The sequence below is a fragment of the Haliaeetus leucocephalus genome, unplaced genomic scaffold, assembly GCF_000737465.1.
Source record: "Haliaeetus leucocephalus isolate CR32 unplaced genomic scaffold, Haliaeetus_leucocephalus-4.0 Scaffold0, whole genome shotgun sequence".
Taxonomy (NCBI): domain Eukaryota; kingdom Metazoa; phylum Chordata; class Aves; order Accipitriformes; family Accipitridae; genus Haliaeetus; species Haliaeetus leucocephalus.
This window is the reverse complement of record NW_010972436.1, coordinates 15,082,081-15,106,950: the sequence shown is the minus strand read 5'-3', so window position 1 is coordinate 15,106,950 and position 24,870 is coordinate 15,082,081. Positions and strand designations below refer to the sequence as shown.

At 37.0% G+C, this 24,870-nt stretch overlaps 1 protein-coding gene across 9 annotated transcripts in view; it reads left to right on the top strand.

Moving 5' to 3' along the window:
- PARD3 (par-3 family cell polarity regulator) overlaps positions 1-24,870 on the top strand; it is a 460,545-nt gene that overhangs the window by 214,570 nt on the left and 221,105 nt on the right. For all 9 annotated transcript variants that reach the window (XM_010585300.1, XM_010585343.1, XM_010585352.1 and 6 more), the window contains 2 exons: positions 20,552-20,643; positions 23,646-23,729. In XM_010585300.1, coding sequence (XP_010583602.1) covers positions 20,552-20,643; positions 23,646-23,729 — 176 coding nt within the window. The remainder of the gene's footprint in view (positions 1-20,551; positions 20,644-23,645; positions 23,730-24,870) is intronic.

Genomic DNA, 24,870 nt, shown 5'->3' with positions numbered 1-24,870 from the left:
GCAAAGCTATTAACATGGCAAAGTTTAATAATGCGGAATCTGGGAAGCACAGTCTTGCTTCCATCCGGAGTGAGAAGCTTGAATATTGTTTCAAGAAGGAATGTTTCAGAAATGCTCAAATAACCAGTTCTTGCTCAGTCCTGCAGTATTATAAATCTGTAAATGGATTCTGCAAGTCACCTCTCTTATCTCATTTACACAGTTAAAAATTTCTTTTTTTTGCTGAAGACCTTAATTTCACAGTGTTGGATAGTTTCATTTTCTTCCCTTCTATTTTAGTAGACTGGCAGTGCAGATATCACCATCTCTGACATGTCATTTTTTCTCTGTACAATACAGTGTGTTTTGTGGCTCTAGTGCAGCAGTAGACTGGCCCAGAAATCACAATCTGGGATTATTGTCTTTGTGTATCCTCAAGGAGTAATATTTTAAAGTCACTGCATCTGTTGGTACTTAAGAGCATGATTTTTACTTTTAATTTTTGCCAGTTTTTACCATCTGTGTGTCTGGTTTTTGGCTCCTTGATTTAATTTTTCAGTTTAATTTCTCAGTTGCACTGGGATTTCTTTCTCTTTCTCACACATGCTCTTTTTGACTCATCCATGAACTTATATTAAAAAAAAAAAAAAGAAATTATTTACGGCAGTTGCATAGTAAAATTCTTGGCCTTCACAATTTGGATTTTTTAATGATATCTTTTTATCGAGTCTCTTCTAGTAAATGCACATCATTTTTGGAAATGAAATAAGTTTTATTAGACTTTGTTTAAGTTTTAAAAAATTAGTTTGGATTAAATTGAAGCATTTTGGCGGGAAAAGCTAGCTTGGTCACATTAAACACATTCTAGTCTTTCATACTCATTTCGTTTTTAATGCCCAAGAGGGAATAATTTTCTTGAGAAATCTGTGTTATAATCATAAACAGACATAATTCAGTAATTTTCTCATGAAACATTGGCTGAAGTTTTGGCACTAACAACTTAAAACTCACACAAGCAGGAACATTTTTGTTTAAATTCCAAGAAAAATACTAATGAAATATATTAAAATAGAAACAAAATATACATACAGTGCGTTACAGACTGTTTTCAATAAAAAGGATGTCTCTTCATCAACTGAATAAATGTCTTATGAATTCAGGCATGTTCTAGCATTTCAAGAATGTTCTGATAGTACTTGAGTCATTTTCTCTGCTTATCCCTGAGAAGTTTTTTACAAAAAATTTCATTATGTAAATAAATTTTTAATGCAGGAGGGTAGCTGTATAGCACATCTATTAAATATTTTGCTTCTGTATGTGTTTGTGAATATTGAAAACTCCGCTACTGCTCTGATCTTTTCCTTGACATATGTATTTTTCTTCTCAGTTAAAATATAATACATTCCTTAAGGTCGAATTTAATGGCTTTTTAAAAAACAAGCTGGCTTATTTTTGGCCTCTTTCAAATATTTTGTAACTGAGGATTTTAAAGTTTATTTTTACCTTCTGGTGTACTTGCTTGCTCATAGTTGATTTTCAAACCAGAATATGGACCTGCTTCATTTTTGATCCTTTTTTTTTCTGGTTTCTAATGAATATTTTGCGTAGTGCTGCACAAAGCAATGAGTAAGAATTACATTAAAATACCAGCACTAGCAGGTAAAAACATGTTCCTTTTGGAAAACGTGGCTCCTATAATCTATAGTACCCTTTCTGTTTGTGTGGGCTGCTTTGAATTATTTTTCTTAACAATGCTTTTCTACCAAAAGACCGAATGAAATACTTTGTTCACTTGAGAAAACATTTTTTGAAATGAAGTGTTGCTGTGAAATTCCAAGAAGTGGAATTAGTCATCTTCCTTCCCATCTACATATGCATGTATTTTTTTCGTAAATACAGTCTGTAACCATTTTTTACTATGTTACAAAGCTGGGAAAGCATGGTGGTTTTTCAGCAAGTGATCTGAGCTTTCATTCCCAATCGATTCCCATTGTGTTTTGCTGAAAACTTTTTGTTTTGGAGGAAGAGGAGTGTTAGTGTCTTATTTTAAATTCTTAGTTGTCATTAAAAAAACTTAGTGGGGTTTTCCAGTTTTACTAATAGAGATTCAAACAGACCCTATTTGAGTGGTACCAGGAATGATTTAAACTCAATTTTTCAAAATTTAAGTTCCAAAATTTTCCTGGGCTCTAAGGATTTTATTACTGCCAGGTTTAACTTTCCAATTGCCTGACAAATATTCTGTTACTATAAGTAAAGGGGAAAGCTGAGTGAGCAAGCCACTACACATTTTCCAATGTACTGTGAGATGTGCACTTCATTACAACACTGTAATAACATCCATGTAGGAATTGAATTGATTTAGAGTTGATAATACATGATCAAGAGACTGCTGATCATTTATTTTCCTGTGGCCTGAATCTTAAAAAGTTGTATGTTTTCAGTTGGGAGTATAAATTAAAAATAAAATGTAGGATGCTTTCACTACTATGGTTTGTTGTCCATAGGGCTACTTAGAAAGTGCCAGTGAAAATGATCGCCTCTGCTGTCTTTTTTTTCTTGCTTTCCACATGGAAAACAAGTTGGTCTCATTCCCATGAGATGGAGCCGTAATAGCATGTGAGCAGAAATGTGCATGCATTGGACTTTCCATAGTGTTGGTTTACTTTGGGCTGAGACAATTCAAGCAGTATTAAGAGAAGAGGATTCAAAGTGCAATGATGAGAGCAATCCATCTGTGTCCAGCAGCATCCCCTCTGAACTGGAGCCTTGCTCCTACCTTGAATCTGAACTGACTGCGTAAGTCTAAGGATAACCCATATTTGAATGCCAGACACTCAGTTGTGCTGTACTATATATTTTAAAAGCCTTGTGGGAAGCTAGATGTAAACTTTCATGTTAGATGGTTTCCCAGCTGACTGGTACATTGAATTCATTGAGAACAGGAAGGGCTCGTTCAATTAATTTCCATCCCTTGTATCTCAGTCATTTTCTGCAACGACGCATAAGGATTGATTACCATAGCAACAGTGTTTTAGCTTGTACTACTGTGAATGTGGTTAATGATAATAGAATTATCTAGTCATTTTAAATCCTGTTATATTATTAGGTCATCTGAACCATCCTCTTGCTATGTATTGAGTTATTCCCTGTAGCCTATCTTGTAGTTCTTTGTCCATGCTGCTTTTACATGTGTTGAGCAGTGGGGATTCTGCTTCTTCCCTTGGGAGACTTTCACAATCTGATGTATCACCCCATTAAGGATTTTCTTCTGATATTTAGCTTCATTTCACCTCCTTTCTCCCAGCTACATGGATTTGTAACCCATGGAAGTTCTATTCTGATCTTCTCCCCTGTCCAGCATTTGTGATTAATCCTTCTTTATCTGCATCAGAATATAACAGCTCAGTATTTGTGTATTTCAGGATTTTCTTACAGGCAAAAGCAGGTTTCTAAACCCATCATCTCTTCTTCTTCTTCTTGACTACCTCATTTTGACAGGAGAGCGCCTAGTACTCAGATACTTTTTAGATGACCTAACTGCATAGACAAAGAGCTTCCAACTTTCCCGTGCTTAAATATGTTTGCTTCAGCATATGCACTACTAGATTGCTGGTTCTTACACGTGCATCTGTGCCTCGCTCCATTTGATGTCTATAGTACTGTGTAGTGAGTGGGAAGATGTAGGGTTTTTTTAATAAAGCTCGAGAGGTGCTTCTTAACCATTGGCACAAGTCAGCAGAAGTCACCGCTTAGTCTGCCCTTCTTGTATGACCAGTCTGAATGTGGATGGGCGTAGATATCTCCACATGCTATCCACAGCTATCCTCCACATACACATGTTGCACACTTTATCCTCTCTTGTGACCTACTGTGTTTCTAAATCCTTTCTACCTACATTGTCTTTCCACCATGAAGAGAAATATTTTCTAGTCATGTCCAAAGAGCCATTTAAGTGGAAATGCAGTGCACAGTCTGTGCTCCATGTAGGTTGGCTAGACCAGGAATTAGTTTAAAACAGGTAAAATAAAGTACTTTTCTGTATAGTGAGGCCATGGGTTACCTGCAGATATATTACATCATTGTCATACTCTGTGTCTGCTTTCTCAAAAGTTGTAGTGGGTTTGGTAAATAAGGCAGAAGAGTATCGACATCTTTCCAGTAATCTGTTGTTCTCACTGCTACTTACACATTTTGACTAATTTTCTTCATTAATATTTGATGTCATACAGTTGCTCATTTCTTTTGTTTTTATTCATCTACGGTATAAATAAGTACATATTACATTAATATTCACCCATACTACCCCAAGAAGGCAGAAGACTGGGAATTTCTATTTGAAATTACTTTTAGAGCTAAATTTGCTGCAAAAATATTTGATGCTGCAGTAAAAAACAGGTATCTTAAATCTACCTCAGTATTATCATCAACTCATTCTTTAATTTGTGGTGATTTTGCTGGGATTTTTTTGAGAGTTGGTGCTACTTTCTCCAAGATTCTTCCCTTTGAGGCTTAGACTAGATGGCGTTTCTCAGAATGCATTATCTTACATTTATTGAAGTTTCAGTTTCCTCAGTCACCAGGCTTCTGAGTCCACCAGTGTGATATGTATATCTGGAAAGTCTCGCAAAGCACATTGATCATGTTTTAAAAGATTGTTTTAAACCTAAGTAGTGTTTCACTGGCAAATTTCATCACTTTATTTTTAACTTGCTCTTCCAGATTATTAATTCTTTGGGTAACATTATGTTGCTGTCAGTCCCTTAGGAAAATACTGGCTTTTCTATTTTAAAGATTGTTTTAATGTTCTTCTGTTTCTATGTGTATATACACTCCCGTTCTTTTTCTCTGTTTGTTAGTGCCTTCCACCTGGATATATGTAAAGAGGGAAAGACAAGTGCATTTCATTAATTGTAAGGATTCCTCTTGCCTATGCTGTCTAGAATACGTTTGAAAGACATTTTTTAAGGGTTGGTTTTTTTTTTTATTAAATCAAACTGTAAAAAGATTGTAACTATTAATATTAAGGAACTATTCTGAGCCTGTAAGTAGCTGAGGATAGACCAAAAAAAACCAAACAACAGAGTGGGGAACCTACTGATTTTAGTAAATGGAAACTCAAAGGTTTTAAACTCATCTGTTTGTTTCTCCCCGTATTTTCTTCAAATCGTATCATTCTGTGAGAACACTGTGAGCTTTATTAATTTCAGTGAGAAACCACAGCCTTTGTCACAGAATTTTCTAATTTTTTTTTTTTTTTTTAAACTGGCCTCGCCTTTATACTGAATCGTTTCTTAATTATAAGATGTAGTGACCTTTATCTTATTTCAAAGGTTCACTCTCTAGTCTCTTCAAGATTTAAGTTCTGTGATGATAAAGCAGATGATTTTCTCTTTCCCATCTAGTCAGGAGTATTGGTAGGCCAGTATTGTCCTTTCTCAAATTTGCTGGCATTTGAGGAAGTACAAAATATGTTCCGGTCCTAATGATATCAGACCTAACTTCCCAAGAATGAGAGAAAAGCCTGTTGGCAAGTTACTTATCTATTACAGCAGCTCTGGCATTGTCCTCTGAAGTAGCCAGAGCTGGCCATAACAAGGTACTAGAATAGCCCAGCTGGTTAGTCTGAAAGTTGATGTATTCTGTGAAACTGGAAAGTGGAAGTGCCTGTAGATCCTGCTGAGGCATGCAGTGGAAGAAATGCTCAGTGCAGTTTGATTTCCAAAGTTGCTTCTTACTGAAACCCTAGCATTAGCTTGTTCTTGAGGTTTCTTCAAGCTTTCCTTTCATAGTTTGAAGAAAAAAAACTTCAGAATGATAGGATAATAGTGCTTGCTTTCCCCTGGTTTCCTAGAAGTTTTGGTTTTTTACAGTTTCAGAAAATGTGTATGAAGAGTTAAAGCAAAATAAACATTTCTTCAAGGAGGCCTTAGAGTGGACTAGCTTCATTGACTGGCTTGTCTGGGATTCGAATGTGGTTTATGGGAAATTGATAATAAATTCCAGTACATTTTGAAACCTTCAACCTGGTTTTAGCTAGTTTATAACTGATTAAGTGGCAACAAAGAAAACCTTATGTCCAAATTGGAATGTTTAAATGTGGGGTTTAACAGTGTCTACCTCCTTTTAATCCTGACTGACACAAGCTGTTCTGGTTCCTTATCGAATTTTGTTCCCCAAATTGCTATTGTTAACCTTAAAAGAGTGTTTACGTAGACGTCTATGTATAAGGTGCTATGACTTTTTGATGAAGAGGAGTACTTGAGCGCATGCCTCTCTAATGTGTATATGACTTCTATGCTTTCACCCCTCTTTTGGGGTGGGTGGGATGGATGTGTGGAGTTTTTTCCTTCTGTTTATGCATTTTAGCTTTTAATGAACTCGGGAAATAGCACTTAAAAGCATTGTTGTGCCTCTGTCTTAATTTGCTCTCCTCTAAGGAAGATGGTGGAATTTGAGTAATTTGTATGAAGTTGTTTAGGTAACTACTTATGTGGTGACAAATGAAGTTCTGCTGTAGATTAGAAACTAGCAGGGAGAAAAACAAATTATGGAAAATAGGTCAGCAGTATACAAGGGCAAGAGGGATTTATTCCTGGAAAGCATGCTTGTTTTGAAAGGGGGGAAGTGCTGAGATGGCAACTTTAGTGAACAAGACACAATTATTTAGATGAGTTGAAAATAGGTAGGATTTGGAAGGAGGCGATAGAAGAGGGATGAGATTGGACATAGAGCAGTGCTAGTTACTGGATGTTGAAATAAGTGCCTTGAGCTGTATGCAAAACTGCAGATGAATGGTATCCATTCAAACAATGGTCTGAGGCCACAGTGTTCGAGACATTTTAAGTCATCTCTGCTGCTGAAAGAAGCAGTCTTGGCCATGCTTTGCTTCCTCCCTTGTGCCTGCCTAAGCTTTTATGAGACTATTAATTAGACTGAACTGGACCAGCCTAGGAAACATAACCAATTAAAATTGTTTGTATTAAACATTCATTTTAATTTAGATCTTTTGTGTAATGATGGAAATGCTTGAATAAGCAGAAGGGAGAAGGTGGACAGAGGGGGATCTAGTGATGAACATGACCATCTGGGGAGGGGAAAAGATGGGACTGCCTCTTTCAACAAACCACATCTGTGGTTTGTGCTGGCCTTGCAGGATAATGAAACACCAGGCTGAGGTGTTATTATGGGCAACACAATGGAAATACAAATGCTTGGAAATACTGCACCTCCATCACATGTGCTGAGTTCAGTCCCTCCTGCTCTGACTTGGGGTCAAAAAGCAAGGGAAAGAATCACAAATGGAAATACGGTCTCTGAGGAGAAGTTTTAAAAAATTAATTATATTGAGAAGCTGGTGCCTCTTCTGGTGCAACAAACGGCACTAAATGAGTTATTTCTTAAAATGCCTTCCTTTTTGTATAACTTACAGTTAATTTGCAGAGTGCTTCTGGAGCTGTGGTTCTATCACTTGTGTGATGCCCTATGCTTTGTCCCTTGGTACATTTTAGACAAAGAGGTCTTCTTTGGTGGTCCCTGGATAGCTTAGTGACGTGGTGGTGATGATGCGGTTTGGCTGTTGATCACGTTTCATCACGTGTTGTGTAACGGTTTTGTGTGACAATGAGCGGTGTGTACGTGCTGCTGCGGGCTCGGGACCAAACCTTTCCGAGGGAATTCGGTGCTTTCCCCAGCCTCTCTCCAGCCACCAGCCTCCAGGGGTGATGGGGCCTGTGGTGCTGTCTGCTGCTCCGAACAGGCAATGACTTACTGTCTGCAGTGATGAGTCTAGGTGGTTTTTTGATGTTTTCAGAAATTTGCTTAGTGCTATTTTATTTGTAAAGTGTCATTTTAGCTTCTGTCCTTTTAGGTGAGTTCAGAAGTACATGCGAGTATTGTACATTTTTCTGAAAGTAAGGCTCTGTCTATCTCAGAGAGATCACCTGAAACTGAAAGCATCTAAGGCTAGAGATGAACCTCAAAAATATGGAAAGAAATCTCCTGTGCCTCAGTTTCCTGAAATAAAGAAAGCATTTGGAGAATAACTTTTAATCTTCTTCCTGAGGGTGCAAAGAAGGTAAAGTCATTATTGTCCACGAAGTGCTTTTGCCACACTGTGCTGGAGGGCACTACAGAAGTACTGAGTACTATTTATTTTAAATTTGATTTAATGCTTTTGATTAAAAAATTAATAAAATTGTCATAGACCAGATTGTAACCCTGTAGGCACTTGGAATGGAGCATTCGTAAATGAAGCATTTACTGAAAAGTTTGAAATTGTTTTTCATGTTGACTTCAGCAAAACAAATTGAGCAAAGAACAATGAAAAATGCTATAGTATTTCCTGTTATTAAAATGGTGAATTTGTTTGGTGCCTAAGGTAAAATCCATGTTGTGCAAAAGACCAAAAAAGAAAATGCTATGGCATAATAGAGAGACTCAATTGAAGCACTTTTAGTGGAGTTTCTCAGTGAAGGATGAGATGAAAAGCAAAAAGTGGCATGCAGCTGTGCAATTTGGCAAAAGAGAAGTAAAAGATAAAACTGCAAAATGGTAAAATCTCATCACTCAAACTTTGCACAGGAGCTGAGAGCAGGCTTGGGTGGCCCGTGCCTCTGCGGCAAGGCCAGGTGTCCCGCATTGCCATCGCGGTGCCAGGGCTCCCTTGGGCATCTTCCTTCCTTGGGACTTGGTGCCAGGACCTTGCCTGGTTTTGTTCCTTTAGGGGAGGAAGAGCCGAAACGGGAAGAATTAACTTTAAGCTATGCAAATTTGGGACCCCTTAGCTCGGATGTGTTTATCCATCTACATGGTATGTAACACAAAAGACCTTTAAAACAGTTACGTAGGTATTTTTTCTTACCAGCAGGAGGAATTTAAATCAAAAAAGTCATAAATCGAAGCTGTATGTTAGCAAATCTTAGCAAATAAAAACTGAAGATAAATCATTGTCTAAATGAGAGGAAACTCATGTACTGGTCTTTAAGCAAGATGATAAAATAGTATAGTTATGTTTTTCTAGTTCTTTGGGCAGAATTAACAGGGTGATTTTTAGTAACACAAAACCAAAACCTTTGAAAGTTATGTTTCCTAATTGAGGCGAAATTCAAAGTTAAAGAATACATGCTAACTTTAAACTCCCACCAATGTAGGGACTTTTTACCTTATTGGAAAACAGATATTTTAGTTAAATCTTTAAAAAGCCAACTCTTCAATAAGCTTTCTGATGTCATCTCTAAACAGTCCCGAGCCATGCCGATAAAAATATCCAGAATTGAATTTTGTTATTAAGATGCCTGTGTGAGTAAAATGATGTTTTGTGTGATGGAGAACAGAGTGCTATACTTCTAGCTTGCTTCTAAATTGACTCTTACGTTCAGTACTCGAGGGGATCGAACTGTTCTGTACTTGGCTGAAGCTACTGAAATCCTTGCGTGGTGATACAGATCTGCAAATCAAGCAACAAGGGACTATTTCAGATTAAAAAAGAAAAAAGAAATGAATAAGGATAAAAGAGCTATGAGACCTGTTTGAAAATTGCCTAATGACAAATTCAAGTTGCTAAATAAGAAGTGCTTTCTGTATCTTAAAAAAAAAAAAAGAGAGGGAGAGACAAAAAATCATCAGAAGGATGAAAATCATGGTCTTTGAAAAGGTGAGGTGAATAATAATATATTCAGGAGCGTTACAGGGAAAATGCGAAGTGATTTATGCAGAATTTTCTCCTTTCCTTTGTCTCGATATCAAGGGGAAACTATGTGACTCATCTATAATGTATCTCTGCAGAAGTCTTTCAGATCTCTAAACTTATAGGTGGAGGCATGTACATTTGGTTTTCTGTGGGGAAAAAAAAGTGTGTCCCAATTTCATGTATCCATTGTCATTTCTTCAGCTTTTAAAAATTACGCAGGACTTAATGACTTCTTTTTTTTAAATGTCTATATACAGAGTAAGCTAACTTGTCAGATTAAAGGAAAAAGTATTTAAAATTCTGTTGCTCTACATTAGTTACAAGCAGGTGAACTCGGTGTGGATCTATTTATAGGAGAACTAATGGATGTGCCTAACTTGACCTACTTTAGACTACTCAGCGGAAAAACCAAACACACTGTAGTTGTATCACTGCCATGTAATTTATTTTTTTCTTACCTTAACAACAAAATAATGTCTTTGCTGTTGTGGCCTTCTAAACACACATGTGTATTTAGAAGCACATATATATATATATATATATATACACACACACACACACATATATATATTTCCTGGATCCCATAGTAACGCTCCATGTTACAAGTATATTGCGAGGTTTTTTTTTCCCTTCCATAAACATCAACTTCTCCATATAAAATGAATGTTAGCTGTTTGTTCTTTGCTGGCACTGAAATCCCAGATCTGTATAACCTGGAATTATGGAGTAGGAAGAACTCAAGTTCTTAAAGGAAACTAGACTTCATTTTGTAAAAATCACTCCTGTTGTGAAAGAATTCAAGTAAAGCATCTTCTACCAATGCAGGGGCAATTTTCTCTATATATGTAGGTATTATATGAGTTAACCAGGGGTGGTGGTGGTATATAGATGTGTATGTACGTATCAGTTAACATGATGAAAGGGAAAATAAATGGTATATGAAGTCATCAATCAGAAGTGTCCTTGTTACATGGCGAGTGCCACACTCATGTTGGCTCACCATGTGCGATGTCTCTGTAATTCCTGCATTATTCAAGGTTAATGATAAAAGAGTCTGCACCAAACCAGGCCTGGGCTTTGGGCTAAACTTTGCAGGGGAATTTGATTATATGTTGACCTATAATTGTAGCCTTGTTTCAAATAAAGCTGATAACTATTTCCATTAAAAATATTTCCCATGACTCTGACATCAAAGTATGACTTTGAATCTGTATTTAATATGAGCCCCAATATTTGTTTTAGACTGGCAGATCCTGGTGGTCTGTATGTCAGTCTGTGAATCATATGACAAGAGTATAACGTTTCAGAGATTTGAACATGGAAATAGTCTGCAGATAAGCCTTGTGTAAAACAAACAAAGAGCATAGACTTTCGCCGGTGAAACAGATATGTTTTGGATCCTGAGGAAAAACAGAAAGCAGAATAAAAACTGTAACTAGGCAGTTACACAAAATGAACCCATTTCATTTTTAAGGCAACAATCAATTTGAGGTAATTTGATATAGTTGTACATGGGTCTATGAGATAAGTACTTCTCTTTGTAATACAGTGGACACATCTATAACTTGTTATTGATCAGATCTTCAGAAAGCTCTTTAGATGCTTTGGTCAATACTGAAAGTGTGGCAATCCATGCTATATATATTTCAAATATTTAGCACATGAGTTGTTAGTACCTTCTTGTTGCATCTAAACTTTTAGTTGACTTTGTATCGTCATGTTGCTTTTTAAAAACTCATTTTAATTGACTCCCCGACAGGCGGCACTGTTAGCACTGGGATGCCCTGTCCGGTCATGCCAAACCTTTTCTGGCTATTCCTGTTAGCTGTGGTTGGGTTTGCTTGTCAGTCATTCTGTAAGTAAACTGTCTCACAAATTCATTATGTGATGAAATGTCTTTGAGTTTTGTAATCCTTCAGATACTTGGCATCTAATAAAATGACTAAAAAATAGGTTATGGACTGCAAGCGTTACCAGGTGACAAGAAAAGGAAAAAGTGAAGCTCATCTGGTATCATTGAGCGAGAAAAGGTATTTTGTGGCTCAGCATCCTTAGCTGCTGCTGAGACAATTAAGATCCATTTTAATATTACTGCTTTTCAAAGTGTTTTATCCAAGTGTCTTGTCTTCATGTGTCTTTGCAAACATGGAGTATTATCCCCAACATACTAATAGAGAAATGCACTTTTAAGTGATTTTTGCCACTACTGTATAACAAGTCAGTGTAGGAATTAAGAAAGGACCCAATGTTGTCTTCATCTTAAATCTCTCATTGATATAAGAAATAGATCATCAAGGTGTTATCAGGTTCTGTCTGGCAACAATTTACCCATCTGTCAATGAATAGAAATTTAGGACACTGAATTATCATCATTATAATATTTTCTAATATGCTCTGAGTATTATGGTGATGCATATTATTTGTGGACATAGAGCTGTTGCAAAATGGCTGACCATGAAATAGTTGTTGTGCTACAATAACACTTGAATCTTCTTTAAAATGTCCCTTAAATATGATCTGGTGGGAACAGCTACACATTTTCGTTATCCATTTGATATTTGCCATCTGTAGAGAAACCTTGATGTATGGATTTGTTATGGTAGCTATCAGTTTACAGCACACGTCCTTCCTCTGCCTCCCACCTTGGACTGTCGGTAGTCCCGGAGAAGTCGCTGAAATGGTCTGGAGTGGGATGCCCTCAGCCTGGGGAAAACAAGTGTTGTAGTTTTCACTCAAACAGCGAATACAGTCTATGAAATATGATTACAACACCTATTGTGAAATGCTTGAGAATCAGTGTTGCTCTAGACATTACTATGGTTTTCATTTTCTATCAGATCCCATTTTGTGCCATTTTCCTTGTAGGGGGTTGCTGAGTTGCTTAAGTATTTGCAATTTTTCTCCCCCCCCCCTTTTGTTTTTCTCAATATTCTTTCTCTGCTGGTAGGCATAGACCATTCGGCTACATTAATTAACAACCATGTTCAATCAACAACAACAACAAAAAAACCCCTTTGAGTTTTAATGTGTTTCATGCTGTTTGTTGGCAAGCTACCACAGTAAGGTCATGTCCAAGATTTTCTTTACTGTAAAGAAGCAGAACCAGCAAAATGTCTCAAGTTAAATTCACTAGCAAGAAAACCTTTTGTCTACCCTACTAAAACTCTTAAAAGACTCTTGTACTTTTCAGTGCTGTCTACAGTGCCTACTGTAAAAAAGAATTAACTGCAGCATCATCTAGTAAAAAGCTTTTTTAGTGGAAGCTCCATTAAATGGCCGAGTAGTATTTGTGTTGTGGTCCTGCCATTAGCCTGGCTAGCTGTGTGATAGAGGTGTATGCCACCAAATTGTTATAGAATATATGTGTGTGATTTCAGTGACATATCACAGGTTGTTGAGCCCCTAAAGACTACAGACTTCAGTAAACCTCTAAACTAATACACACTACAATATGATTGAGATACTATGGGCTTGCTCAGTTTTTATTAGTATTACATGGCTTGTAATATGTGTTTTAAGAAGAGTCATTAGGCATGAAACAATGGTAGTTACTCAAAACTGAATGAAATGTTTTATAGTTTTGTCAAAGGAACGTTATATCAAATTATATTCATTGGCTATCTGGTGTTCTGTTTTGGACAATAGGAAATCAAATACATCTCTCTTTAAATCTGTAAAAACATTTTCTGTCGAGGTGCTTTGCAACAGAAATAGTACCATCATGAAGCCAACCAGTTTTAAGGCTCAGCTTGATCAGTTTATTAAATGGGAAATAAGGAGATGATTGCCTGTGATAGCAGGGGATGAATTTGATATTCATCAGAGACCTGGGAAATCCCTTCCATTCTGCGCTCCTCTGTGTCTATATGATATCTATTCACTGATTTGACTGAGCAAGGCAAATTTCATTTTAGAGTAGTGAGGCATATAGAAACTATATGAATATTGCCATTTCCAATTGTGGGATGACCGTCCTGCTCAAGGATGTGAGTAACATAGGGATGACTGAGATGTAAGGAGAATAATAACTCATATATATGTATATATATATAGAAATAAGAAAAAATTTAATCATTTTTTGTGGTTTTTTTGGTTTAAGTGGATGATGATTTAACGTAAGGTTTCTCTCTCTCTCTCTCCTCTCTCTCCCTGTATTACTGATAATAGCAGTCCACCTAGTATAGTACTGATGTGGATTACACAAAGCTCTCACCTAATTATTTGTGCATATATATGTGCTCAAGAGGGAGAAACCCTGGGTTTTTTTTATTCAATAACTTTTGTTTTTTTCCCATGTGATCTTTGTAACTGGTCTTCAGATTTGCTTGAAAATTGCCATTCTCTGGAGATTTGGCCGGTTAATCAAGAAGTGAGAACATTAGCACAAAAGCCTGATGCTGGTATATTTGTGCTAGTTAAGACACAGGAAAATAGGTCCCTTAGGAGCTGTTTCCTATCAAGTCTGATCATACAGAGAGAGAACCTACTTTTATGTTGCGAGGACCAAACAAACATTTATAAAACACGACTGCCAGGAGACTAATAGCAAATACTGTCTCTTCTTCCATAATCATTACAGAGAAGTGCAAGAGAATAAAAGGGGAAAGATGAAGGGAAGGGCATATTTTAATAACATAAGCATTATTTTTATTGTGTCATGGCTGGGGAAAAAAATAGTGGCAGTCTTTCAGAAGCTTTTTGTGATTGATAATGTGTCCTTCTCTACAGTAAAATCTAAAGTACCTGTTGGACATTATATACTGTTCCTTTTTGTTTGGTATTTACAGTACTTTCACTGACTATACTGAAATTAAATGCTAGAAAACAAACAAGCTTGAATTCTTCTTCCAAAACACAGAAGCTGTGTACTGACAGGCTTTTATTTGCAGAGGGGTGTATGTCTGATATATTTATCATATGTTGCTCCCACTGATAGCTCTGCCTGTTTACCGTGATGGTTGCAATTGCTAACCATTTCAAGAACCTGCTTTCTGTTGCTAATGCTAGTAAAAATGCTGAAAGTGTTGTATAGTAAGAACATCCACCCCATGCAAAAATGCTTTGCTGCAGTTACTCTGTAGACTACTATAAATACGAAAGAGTTTTAATTATGTTTTAAAACACGGTTCCTTCGTATAGCTCTTGTGTACCTAGGTCAGCCCGTCTTTCTGCTGAGGCTGGATCTGTTGTTCAGTTAACAACTTCACAAGTCAGAAAAAAATTTGGTTTGTGTACAGTGGGAACAGATTTACTACAATTTACAGCTAAATTTCCCAGACTTTCTCTTTTCACTGAGTACATTCAATCTTGGAGTGGCTGAGCGTGCTTTTTTCCCAGGTGAAGGCTCCATGGTGGGGCTGATCCGGCTGCGATGCCAGCTTGTGCTTGCTGCAGGATGGGGCTGGGCATGGATGCCGAGCACCGGTACCCTGGCTGTCTTGGCTTTCCATAATCCCCTGCCCGGCACTTGGACTAGGTAGAGGGTGAAACTCTCTGAATTGAGTGTAAGGTAACAGCAAAGTCAGGGCAGGAAGGCGCAGGTTTAGGAGAGGGAGCCAGTACCTGCTGTTGCAGGCGCAGGTAGAGACACAAGAGGAATGAATTTACCACTGCAGGTTGCAGAAGTAAATGAGGAAAACGTGCAGAAGGGAGGTCGGTGGTGAAACCTTAGCACAGCTCCATGCACACATGTAGTACGATAAACTTTACTTACAGCTTCCCTTTCTTTAATGTTAATTTGGATTTACTCAGAGCACAAGACAGTTGCTATTTACACAATAAATGACCAGCCAGATTTTTTGGTTTGCGTTGGTCAGTGTAGCAGACCTTGCCGTGGAGTGTTAAGTCATTTGAAAGCAGAGTTACTTACTGTCTTTCGTACAACCATTATCACTTTCTGAACAATAATGAAATAATTATTATATCTCTCTGAATTGAAAAAAACCCAACCTACCCGAGCCAAACACCTTTACTCCCATTTTTTTTCAGTTATTGGTACCATGGAGATATTGCTGTTGAATTTGAGAGATAGGATTAAGTGTTCAGGGAAGACGAATTTTTACATAACCCTCACATTCCTTCAGAGCCCATTTCCCATTGTGTCTGGCTGAAGTAGATTGTACTTTCTCAGACCAGGCACCTAGAAATCAAGACTGCACACATAGGAATTAAGTGACTGCACTAACTTTATTCAGACTCCCTGGCTGCTATTGAGTTTTCTGCAGGTAATCTTCAAAAGATGAGGGAATGTGAAGAAGTTCTGCTTATGTTTTGGGGGAGTTCATTAGAAGTGTATTGAACAGCAGAGATGAGTGGGGAAGGTGCTTCTTTGAAGATGAAGTAGTGACTGGTAGCAATTGTGGATTAATAAGAGGCAGGAGCTGATATTTTGGTAATGAAAGATAAAATGTCCAGTAAGATAGGGAAGGCATGGCTGGTTTTGAGCTTTGAAAATGGCACAAGACAGTCTTTACTCATAAGTAATCTGAGAAAATGTAATTAAAGGGACTATTTGGATTCATATATATTGAATAAGGTTCTGTTGGCAAGTGTACTGCTTACATTTCTTAACTGAGGATTTTGTAATTGTCGTGGTTTAACCCCAGCCAGCAACTAAGCACCACGCAGCCGCTCACTCACTCCCCCCCCATCCAGTGGGATGGGGGAGAAAATCAGGAAAAGAAGTAAAACTCCTGGGTTGAGATAAGAACGATTTAATAGAACAGAAAAGAAGAGACTAATAATGATAATGATAACACTAATAAAATGACAACAGTAGTAATAAAAGGATTGAAATGTACAAATGATGCGCAGGGCAATTGCTCACCACCCGCCGACCGACACCCAGCCAGTCCCCGAGCGGCGAAAAAACCCTGCCCCCCCCTTCCCAGTTCCTAAACTAGATGGGACGTCACATGGTATGGAATACACTGTTGGCCAGTTTGGGTCAGGTGCCCTGGCTGGGCATGAGAAGATGAAAAATCCTTGACTTTAGTCTAAACACTACTGAGCAACAACTGAAAACATCAGTGTTATCAACATTCTTCACATACTGAACTCAAAACATAGCACTGTACCAGCTACTAGGAAGACAGTTAACTACATCCCAGCTGAAACCAGGACAGTAATCCTAAGAGGTGATAAGGAAAAATACAAAACAATTTGCAAATTTTCATATGTATTTTGTTAATGCTGTGCAAGTGAACTGTGAAATGGACCTTTTTATAGGCAGAACTGCTAGCACTAGTAGTCCATTTTAGGCAGTTAAGATAATTTTTCAGTTTTGGAGTCATTAATTTTATTACAGAACTTAGAACAATAGTGATTTTTTTAATTTTATTTTTAGAACAATGAATTTTTTTTAAATTTTTGCAAGAGTCTGCTGCTGTGGGCCTGCACACAAACTTGACTCTTACAAGACACAGAAATTTTGTACAGTTCCATTTAAAAGTAAGAATAGCTTTTTGAAATCCCTAATTCTCTTAAACTAACTAAAATAAATTTCAAGAAGTTTCCTTTCTGTTTGATGCCATTGTTCAAACTTGTCATTATATTGTTTAATCTCTGTATTAGTAGCCTAAATACATGACAAATGGCATGGATGCTTTAAGAAAAGTTGCATCCATGTCTGGTGGCACAGCGAGGCCCAGGTGAGAAGCCCTGGCTGAGTCATCTCAGCAAAAGGCAATTGGGGGAATTTTGTGCTGAACACATCAGGATAGGTAGAAGTACATCGGAAGAAGTCTTTTAATTACTCTATTTCAATTTTGGGAAAAAAAAAATCTTTCTGTCTTTAGTGGCTGTACATTAGAAGCTGTATCTTTTGATATAGCAGGAACTGGTGTTTCTATAGAGAGCAAAGAAACCTTACAGGTTTGGGAGTTTGCTCAAATCAGTTGTTTCTGAGAAGCATCTGCCATAATATCAGTCTGTGTTCTCGGAAACTTTCTTGGTCTTCCAAATGTCCTTTTCCTTGTTTTACCTCATGATAGCACATCCAGGTGGAATTTGCCTTGCAGAAGAAAAACTGCTTTCCAAATAAAGAAATAATTGCTTGATGCAGAGATTTTCACAGCTAGTTACTTTTCTTAGTAAATCAGAATTTTAAGTCAAATCCCTCTGCAGGTGTCCAATTTTTCTCTCAGTTCATTTCAACGTAAATCAAAATCTGTGTTATTTTGAGAAGAAAAGAGAGCCTGATTACTGTAATATTAAAGATTTTTAAAAGGATACATCATACATCTGTTGATTATGGCAGTAGTGCTTTCGTTAGGGTTGTGATTCCTCCTCTAAGCACCTATTTACAGGCACGTGCATGTTTTTGATACAGATCTGTCTGCTGTCCGGGAAAAGCCAGACAGAGGCGTGTGGGAGCTGCTGTTTCTTAATTGCTTGGATAACTGACACCGAGTCTGGTTCCAAAACTTGCCGTGTTTATAATTCTCGATACAAAAGGCACACAAAGTAGATGTGATGGTGCCAGATAGCATCTGTTTTACATAGCTTTTGGTTTGCAGTTTCTGACGTGTTACATCCTAATATTAAAAGCTATGGTATAGGCAGGAGGCAGGTGAGTTGGCTGTTGCCTTCGTCCTGGCTGCACTCGGGGTCGGGCAGGGGGATGCTTCTTCCCTTGGCAGAATAAACCTCTGGGCCACCAGGTGGGACAGAAAGAAAGAAAATGGGATGTGCAACAAGTAGAGAGGCTTAAGTGTGAGCTGACATTAGGAGGCGCTGGGAATGAGAGCAAAGATACTGTCAGGGCTGGGAAGTGGTGGAAAGAAGGCTTTCCACAAGGATTTAGCTCGAGTCTTGCATGGCAGGCTGTATCCCAGGAGGGCACCGAAAGTGGGTCTATCAAGAGCAAGTCCGAAGGACTGCTGCAAAGATGGAGTGGGGCAAGGGGAGTTTTATGTACAGACTTGAAACTAGTCAAGGGAAAAACTTGTGGGGCTGAAAGATGGTAGTGTAGGACCCAAGTGGTACTAGATTAACGATGCTTACATTGTACGATACAGATGTCTGCTAAAATGACACAGCATTAAGCCAGACATTTGTTAGCAGAGGCATATCTGCTAATAGGATGTTATTTTGGTCTCTTCTTACATGTGTTTATACTTATCGTATGTTTGCTTGAAAAGACCACACATGGAAAATTGCCAAAAACATTGTATTAACAAAGTCACATTCACTTCTGATGACCTTTTATCATAGCTGAGATTCAAAATTGCGTTTCATCAACAACTCTGATTTTAGACTTGCAGATAATAGCTTCAGTGCAAGATAAATACACTATGTAGTTTTCTGCAATCACCAGTGTTCCTAACTTCAAAACAAGAAACCCATGGCAACAGTGATCTGGAAGATACCGTATGAAACAAGGTGGAATGCTTCTTTTTAATGTGAAACAACTCCAGATATTCTGATTTTCCTATATATACACCTTTTTGCATGTAACTGTAGAATTGTCCTGGAGATTTGAATATTTATTTTTCAACTTTATGCCATGGTACATATAGAACTTCAGCTGAAATCAGTAAATACAGAAAAGTAAACGCTGGCTTATGTCACATTTATGAATTATATGGATTATCCTTTATATTGGGTTTATAAGCAACTTTTACTATATGGAAAATATTTTATTTTGAGTTCTTGTTTACATTCATAATGCAGTTCCAGGCAGGTTCAAGATGCTGGTTAACCTTTGAAATGTATTACTTGCCTAGTGCTTAACAGAGATAGATGACGAAGAAGTGCATATTAAAGCCTCTCAAAACACAGGATCATCAATCTTCAAGTAGCTTGGCTTCACGCAGCGCGCTGCTATCCAGGATGCACAAGGCATATCTACAGCCCATGGAAACTTGATGCATCCAGCCTCCTGCTTTTGCAGATTCTCAGTGGAAATGTCAATTGGACATTACCAACTGCCTCTGCCTGCCTTTAATATCTCTTCAATAATTTAATATGTTGTCTGACTCTGTGTGCTAAACTCATAACCTATCACTTATTATTTTACTGACCTGATGGCTCTGGCTCTAGAATCTAAGTCCATGTTTGAAACCGAGTGTTCACACTTCATAATATTTTCTGTTTGGTCACATGGGTAATTAAAAGCATAAGCTTCTAATGAGTAACACAGGTGTAAGAATGGTTTTAGATCTTCTTACTGGTAGTCCTTGAATTACCCTGATCCAAGTTTGAAAATACAACATTCACAACTTTGACATTAAAATTACACATTTGGTGAATAAAGTATGTGCTTTTTGGAAAGTCAAATTAGAAATAAAATCAATCGGTTAGCATAAGAGCCTCACGTAACTCTTTGATGTCAGCCTTTTCTGGTGTGCTATTAATAAAGGCCTGGGAAAAAATGTTTAAAGAGTACTTGGTACTTTATGAAATTATACAAGCTGCATTTTCTTACACTGTTTATAACTCTTGGCAAATGAACCTCAGTGAGCTGCCTTGTGTGTTCAGCCGAGACCCCAGTAACCTGCCCAGAGAGAGCTTGGAAGAAGTTTACCCAAACACTGCTGACCATCAGCTGATTTTGTGCTTTTTCTTGTGTACCTTTTAAAAAAATGCTGGCTGTGATAACTTCTGTAGCGTTGCTTTTATAACTGTAGTAAAATTATGATATAAACCTGACTAAACTATAAATATCATTACAAAAACGCATAAAGGGACAAAAACCAATTTGCAAACATTTCAGACAACAGCAAAAAAGATTTTTGTAGTTGTGGAAGCACACATTTCCACTGCACATTTGGTAACCCCAATCATCTGAAAATGGTAAAATGGCGTTATTAAAATGAGTTAACCTATTAAACCTAGATTTAAATTTTTTTTTTTTTTTTTTTTTTTTTTTTTTATCTCTAGGTTGATGATCGAACAGAGGAGGACAACAGCAGAGTTGAGCCAGTTGGACATGCAGACACTGGTTTGGAGAATGCTACCAGTTTTTCCCTGGAGTAAGTTACTGGCAGAACACATTGTTTTAACGATGAATCTTGAGACTGAACATGGACTAGCAAAAAACTCAGAGTAATACGCTCTTAAGAAAATGGGGCAGTCTTTTTTAGGTCATGTGTCATTTTGGTTTTAAACAATTTGCTTCATGGACCTTTTTAAAGCAGATTTTAAACAGTTTAAAAAGCCTGTGTTAAAGATGAGCATCAAAAACTTGACATTTATAAGTGCTGATGCTACAGTAGATTTTCTGCCTCAAAGAAGATGCTTATTTGATGGAACTCTGAAAACTTGACAGAATGAATAGGGTCAGGGCTAACACAAATAGATCAACAGGCAGGAATTTCAAAGGGGAAAATCTTAATTCCTGTCACCAGTTCACAGTCTACTGGGAAGACGTGCGTGGGGGTCACATAAGTTATGTGGTCAAAAACCTCATACTTTGTGAATGGATGAAGACTGATGTTGTTTAGGAGTGGGAAGCTCTTCCTAATTGAAAAAAAAAATAAAATCAGTTAAGGATATTTTATTTCATCATGAGATACAGCAAGCTTGACCTTTTGCATTTCATTGCAAAGAGCTGATCCATACCTCACTATGGAATTAATGATATCCTTAAATTAAACCCTTTAAATCGATTAAACTTAAATTTTAAATAAAAATAAATCTGCTCCTATTATTTCTGAATTAAATTATGAATTAGGTGCAGAGGGTTTAAATGTTAGATAAAGATCATGGTGACTTCTATTAGGCAATACATGCTGAGTTTTACTCTGTTCTATATACAAAATCTGTTACATTGGAAATTCCAAATGCTGTTTGCTAAATAGAGTTTGCAGAACTTCTGTCCAATGTAATGCTTCTTGGTGTTGCTTTTGAGTAACTTATTGACTTTTCATCTTATGCTACTTCATTCTTTCTGTTTTGATATCATACTACTTCGTATATTTGCTTGAAGCAGTTGGTCCAAACTTCTGAGAAAATCAGGAAGCAGAATTGAAACAGTCTCTCTTAGGAAGGGATAATTTCCTTTTGTGTTCTGTTCTGCAGAGTATAACATTTGAATTTGGGATGGATTTTTTTGAAGAAAAAGGATAATAAAAATGAGTGCCTAGACCTTAAATGCGTATTTTGGAAAAAAGGAAGGTTACTGACTCAAGCAGTAGAACAAGTTAAACAGTGTAGGCTGGATATAAAAACTGACTTTTTTTTTTTTAATTATCTAAGCTGTGTTTCCACTTATGACAGTTCCAGGTGAATCACACTGATTTTCACTTGTTCTCTTCCTCAGCCCTCAATTTTATTTTAAGCTAATAGGAAAGTTGGAAAAAAGTTGATCATAGGGAGCCATAAGCATACCAATAGCAAAAGATGTCTTTTAGAGTACCTTTTGGAGGTGAAAGGCATTGGTTGATTCCTGTGCGCTGCTTTGCATACTAGTTAATGACAGCTTAGCCTTTATGTACAGTGAGAATGAAATGAAGTTAGCCTGTACAGAAACTGGGACAGGGAACATTACCAAAAGTTGTAATGCTGGCAGCCTTAAAACATTGGTCCGTGTCTGAAGAATAATATGGTTTTGGCTGACGTGTCTCAGCTCTCCTGTTGTTGCAGTACTTTCTTGAGCTAAACAGCGGCAACAGGGATAGAGAACTTCCAGCTGTGTTGTTTAAAAAACAAGTTAAAAAAAAATCAGACATGAATTGAGGCATAGAACAAATGTAAAGGCTACCTTAAAAATATATTAAAAAAACTGAATGTGGAGGAAATCTAAAATAAACTGCAACACAGGATTTTTGTTGACTTCCTAACAATATGTGGTCTGGTTATTCTCAAACTCCAGATTGAGCATTGCAAACTGATGGGCCACCATCTGATCAAGAGCTTATTGAGGAAGTAGAAAATCTTCTACTGCTTTCATAGGGCATTGGTCTTGCTATTTGCTCCATTTCTAGAGTAAATTTGATTTGTATGCTTGTGAGAAACAAGCTTCTCAAAGATCTGTGTATATATATATGTAGTGCCAGGAAATGTGGAAAAAGTATGTAATACTAGAGAGAGGCATAAGCCACAAATTTAGATTGTGGCTTTCGTTCAGTTCCCTCACTTCCAGATTTACTGAGAGGTTTGGTCTTTGTGCATTATCTTCTCATTTGGGTATTTATAACTCTTTGTGGTTTATGGGCTATATTCCACCTTTCCAGATGTGGGTGTGTTTCAAATGCATCTGTAGATTTGGTCCAAATCTATTTCTAGAATTTTTGCATCTCTTTCTGAACCTGTACTTTCCTCTTTCACTTTTTCCCCTCTCTACAGCAAAAAGTATAATCGAAAACTAGATGTATAGTTGCTTCAGGAGAATGTCTGGTTGGTTTTGAATGTTATGGTTAAATTTTACTTTGAAATTTGTCTAGTAATGAGATACACATACAGCAATCTTCCAATAAATAAAATGGAATTATAATAAAACAAATTAGTGTGTTTTAAAACAGAAGAATTTAACCAACTAAAAATTTAATAATTCTTATTTGATTAAGGGCTAGTTATGTGAAAGCTAATGTTAAGGCTTAGACTGGGCTTTCTCGAAGATAAAAAAATTAAAGCACGGTAGTGCTATGATCAGCTTTAGGCTTCTGAGGAAAAATTGTATGTGGCATTTCAGGTATTTCTGCTCAATAGTCCAAACAGTTAACTTAAATTTAACTTTAGAATAAGGAAGGAATAAAAGAATATGCATGTGATGATGATAGCTATTTTTATATAGCAAACTAAGTTTACAAAAAATTTCTTTGATTTTTGTTTGGTTTATTAATTGAACTATTTTTGATGATTGATCTCCTTTCATGCCATCAGATTAATCTTCAGGTACGTAGCATTCAACAATGCTTTCATCACCATGACTTGATTTCTGGAATGGTTTTGTTTTTGTGTGTATGTTTGTGTGGGGTTTTTTGGTTCCTTCACGGTACATGTTCATATTCCCTCATTCATCATTGTCTCACAGTGATATGGTAAAGCTCGTAGAAGTCTCCAATGACGGCGGGCCTTTGGGAATCCATGTAGTGCCTTTCAGTGCCCGAGGCGGAAGGTAACGTATTGTGTAGGATTTTAATTGAATTGTAACTTGCTGTGTTTTATCTTAGTTGTGTTAATTTTTGTACTGTGTGCCTTTGCCTTCTGTAGAATATTGTATGTTTTTCAAAAGGCAGTCTCACTGATTAAGAAAGGAAGAGATGCAAGTTTACTGACTCTATACTTGGATTGGACTGCATAATGGAAAGGCTCTGCTTAAGAGGAGTTAGAACTCTGGGGTTTCAATAGAGGTTCTGTTGTAATCTCATGGGAAATTGCAGTATAAAGACGTTTCCTTTTGGACTCTTAAAAATTATAATCTGCTGCTTTAATTCAGGTAGATATTTATGCAACATTTCTTTGCTGACTGTTTAGAGGCGCAAGTTCCCAAATAACAGCAGGAGTGTAAACCAGAGGCGTCCTACGCCTGTGCTTGGTAAGAGTGGAACAGAAAACAATCACCATGCTTTTGATATTTAGGGTTGTCCCATCTGTTGCGGTTAAAATGAAGTAGCAAAACCAGTTGAAACATTCTGGTTTTGGGGAAGGTGAACCTGTTTTATTATATGATAGGCTGGAACTCCTGAAGTTGGATTGTTTACAAAAAAAAGTGTAAAGAAAGTCCTTTACATGAAAAAATATAATGTGGGGGATTATATTTGTAAACAGAATACATATGTCTGATGCTTACTTTGTTAAAGTAGAGTTTTAGCATTTAGGGTCATTAACATTATCTCAGAAAAATAGCTTAAGTTTTGTAGCAATTAGTGGTGGATTTAAAGCTTTTAAGTATGTTGAAAAATGATAGTTCTTCAGGAATATATGCAAATTTTATTTTGGTGATGCATATTCTAAGGATACACTGTATTTTCCCTCTGTAAGGAAAAGGGGAACAAATACATATTTTAAAAAGTAATCTTTGATTACACCTGAAGGGGTGTTATGTTCTCACATGTCTGTCGACCCAACAGCAATTTCAGTTTAGTAATTAAGAGCAAAACTAACTTGCTATGCATATATATCTCAAATATTGATACCCTCTTTTCAGAAATGATAAATGTATTTTTCTGTCTATACCAAATACCTTCACAGTATTTTAAACACAGTATAAGAGCTTTATTTGCAGTTGTTACTTTAAACCCAATGCTTTCATAGCC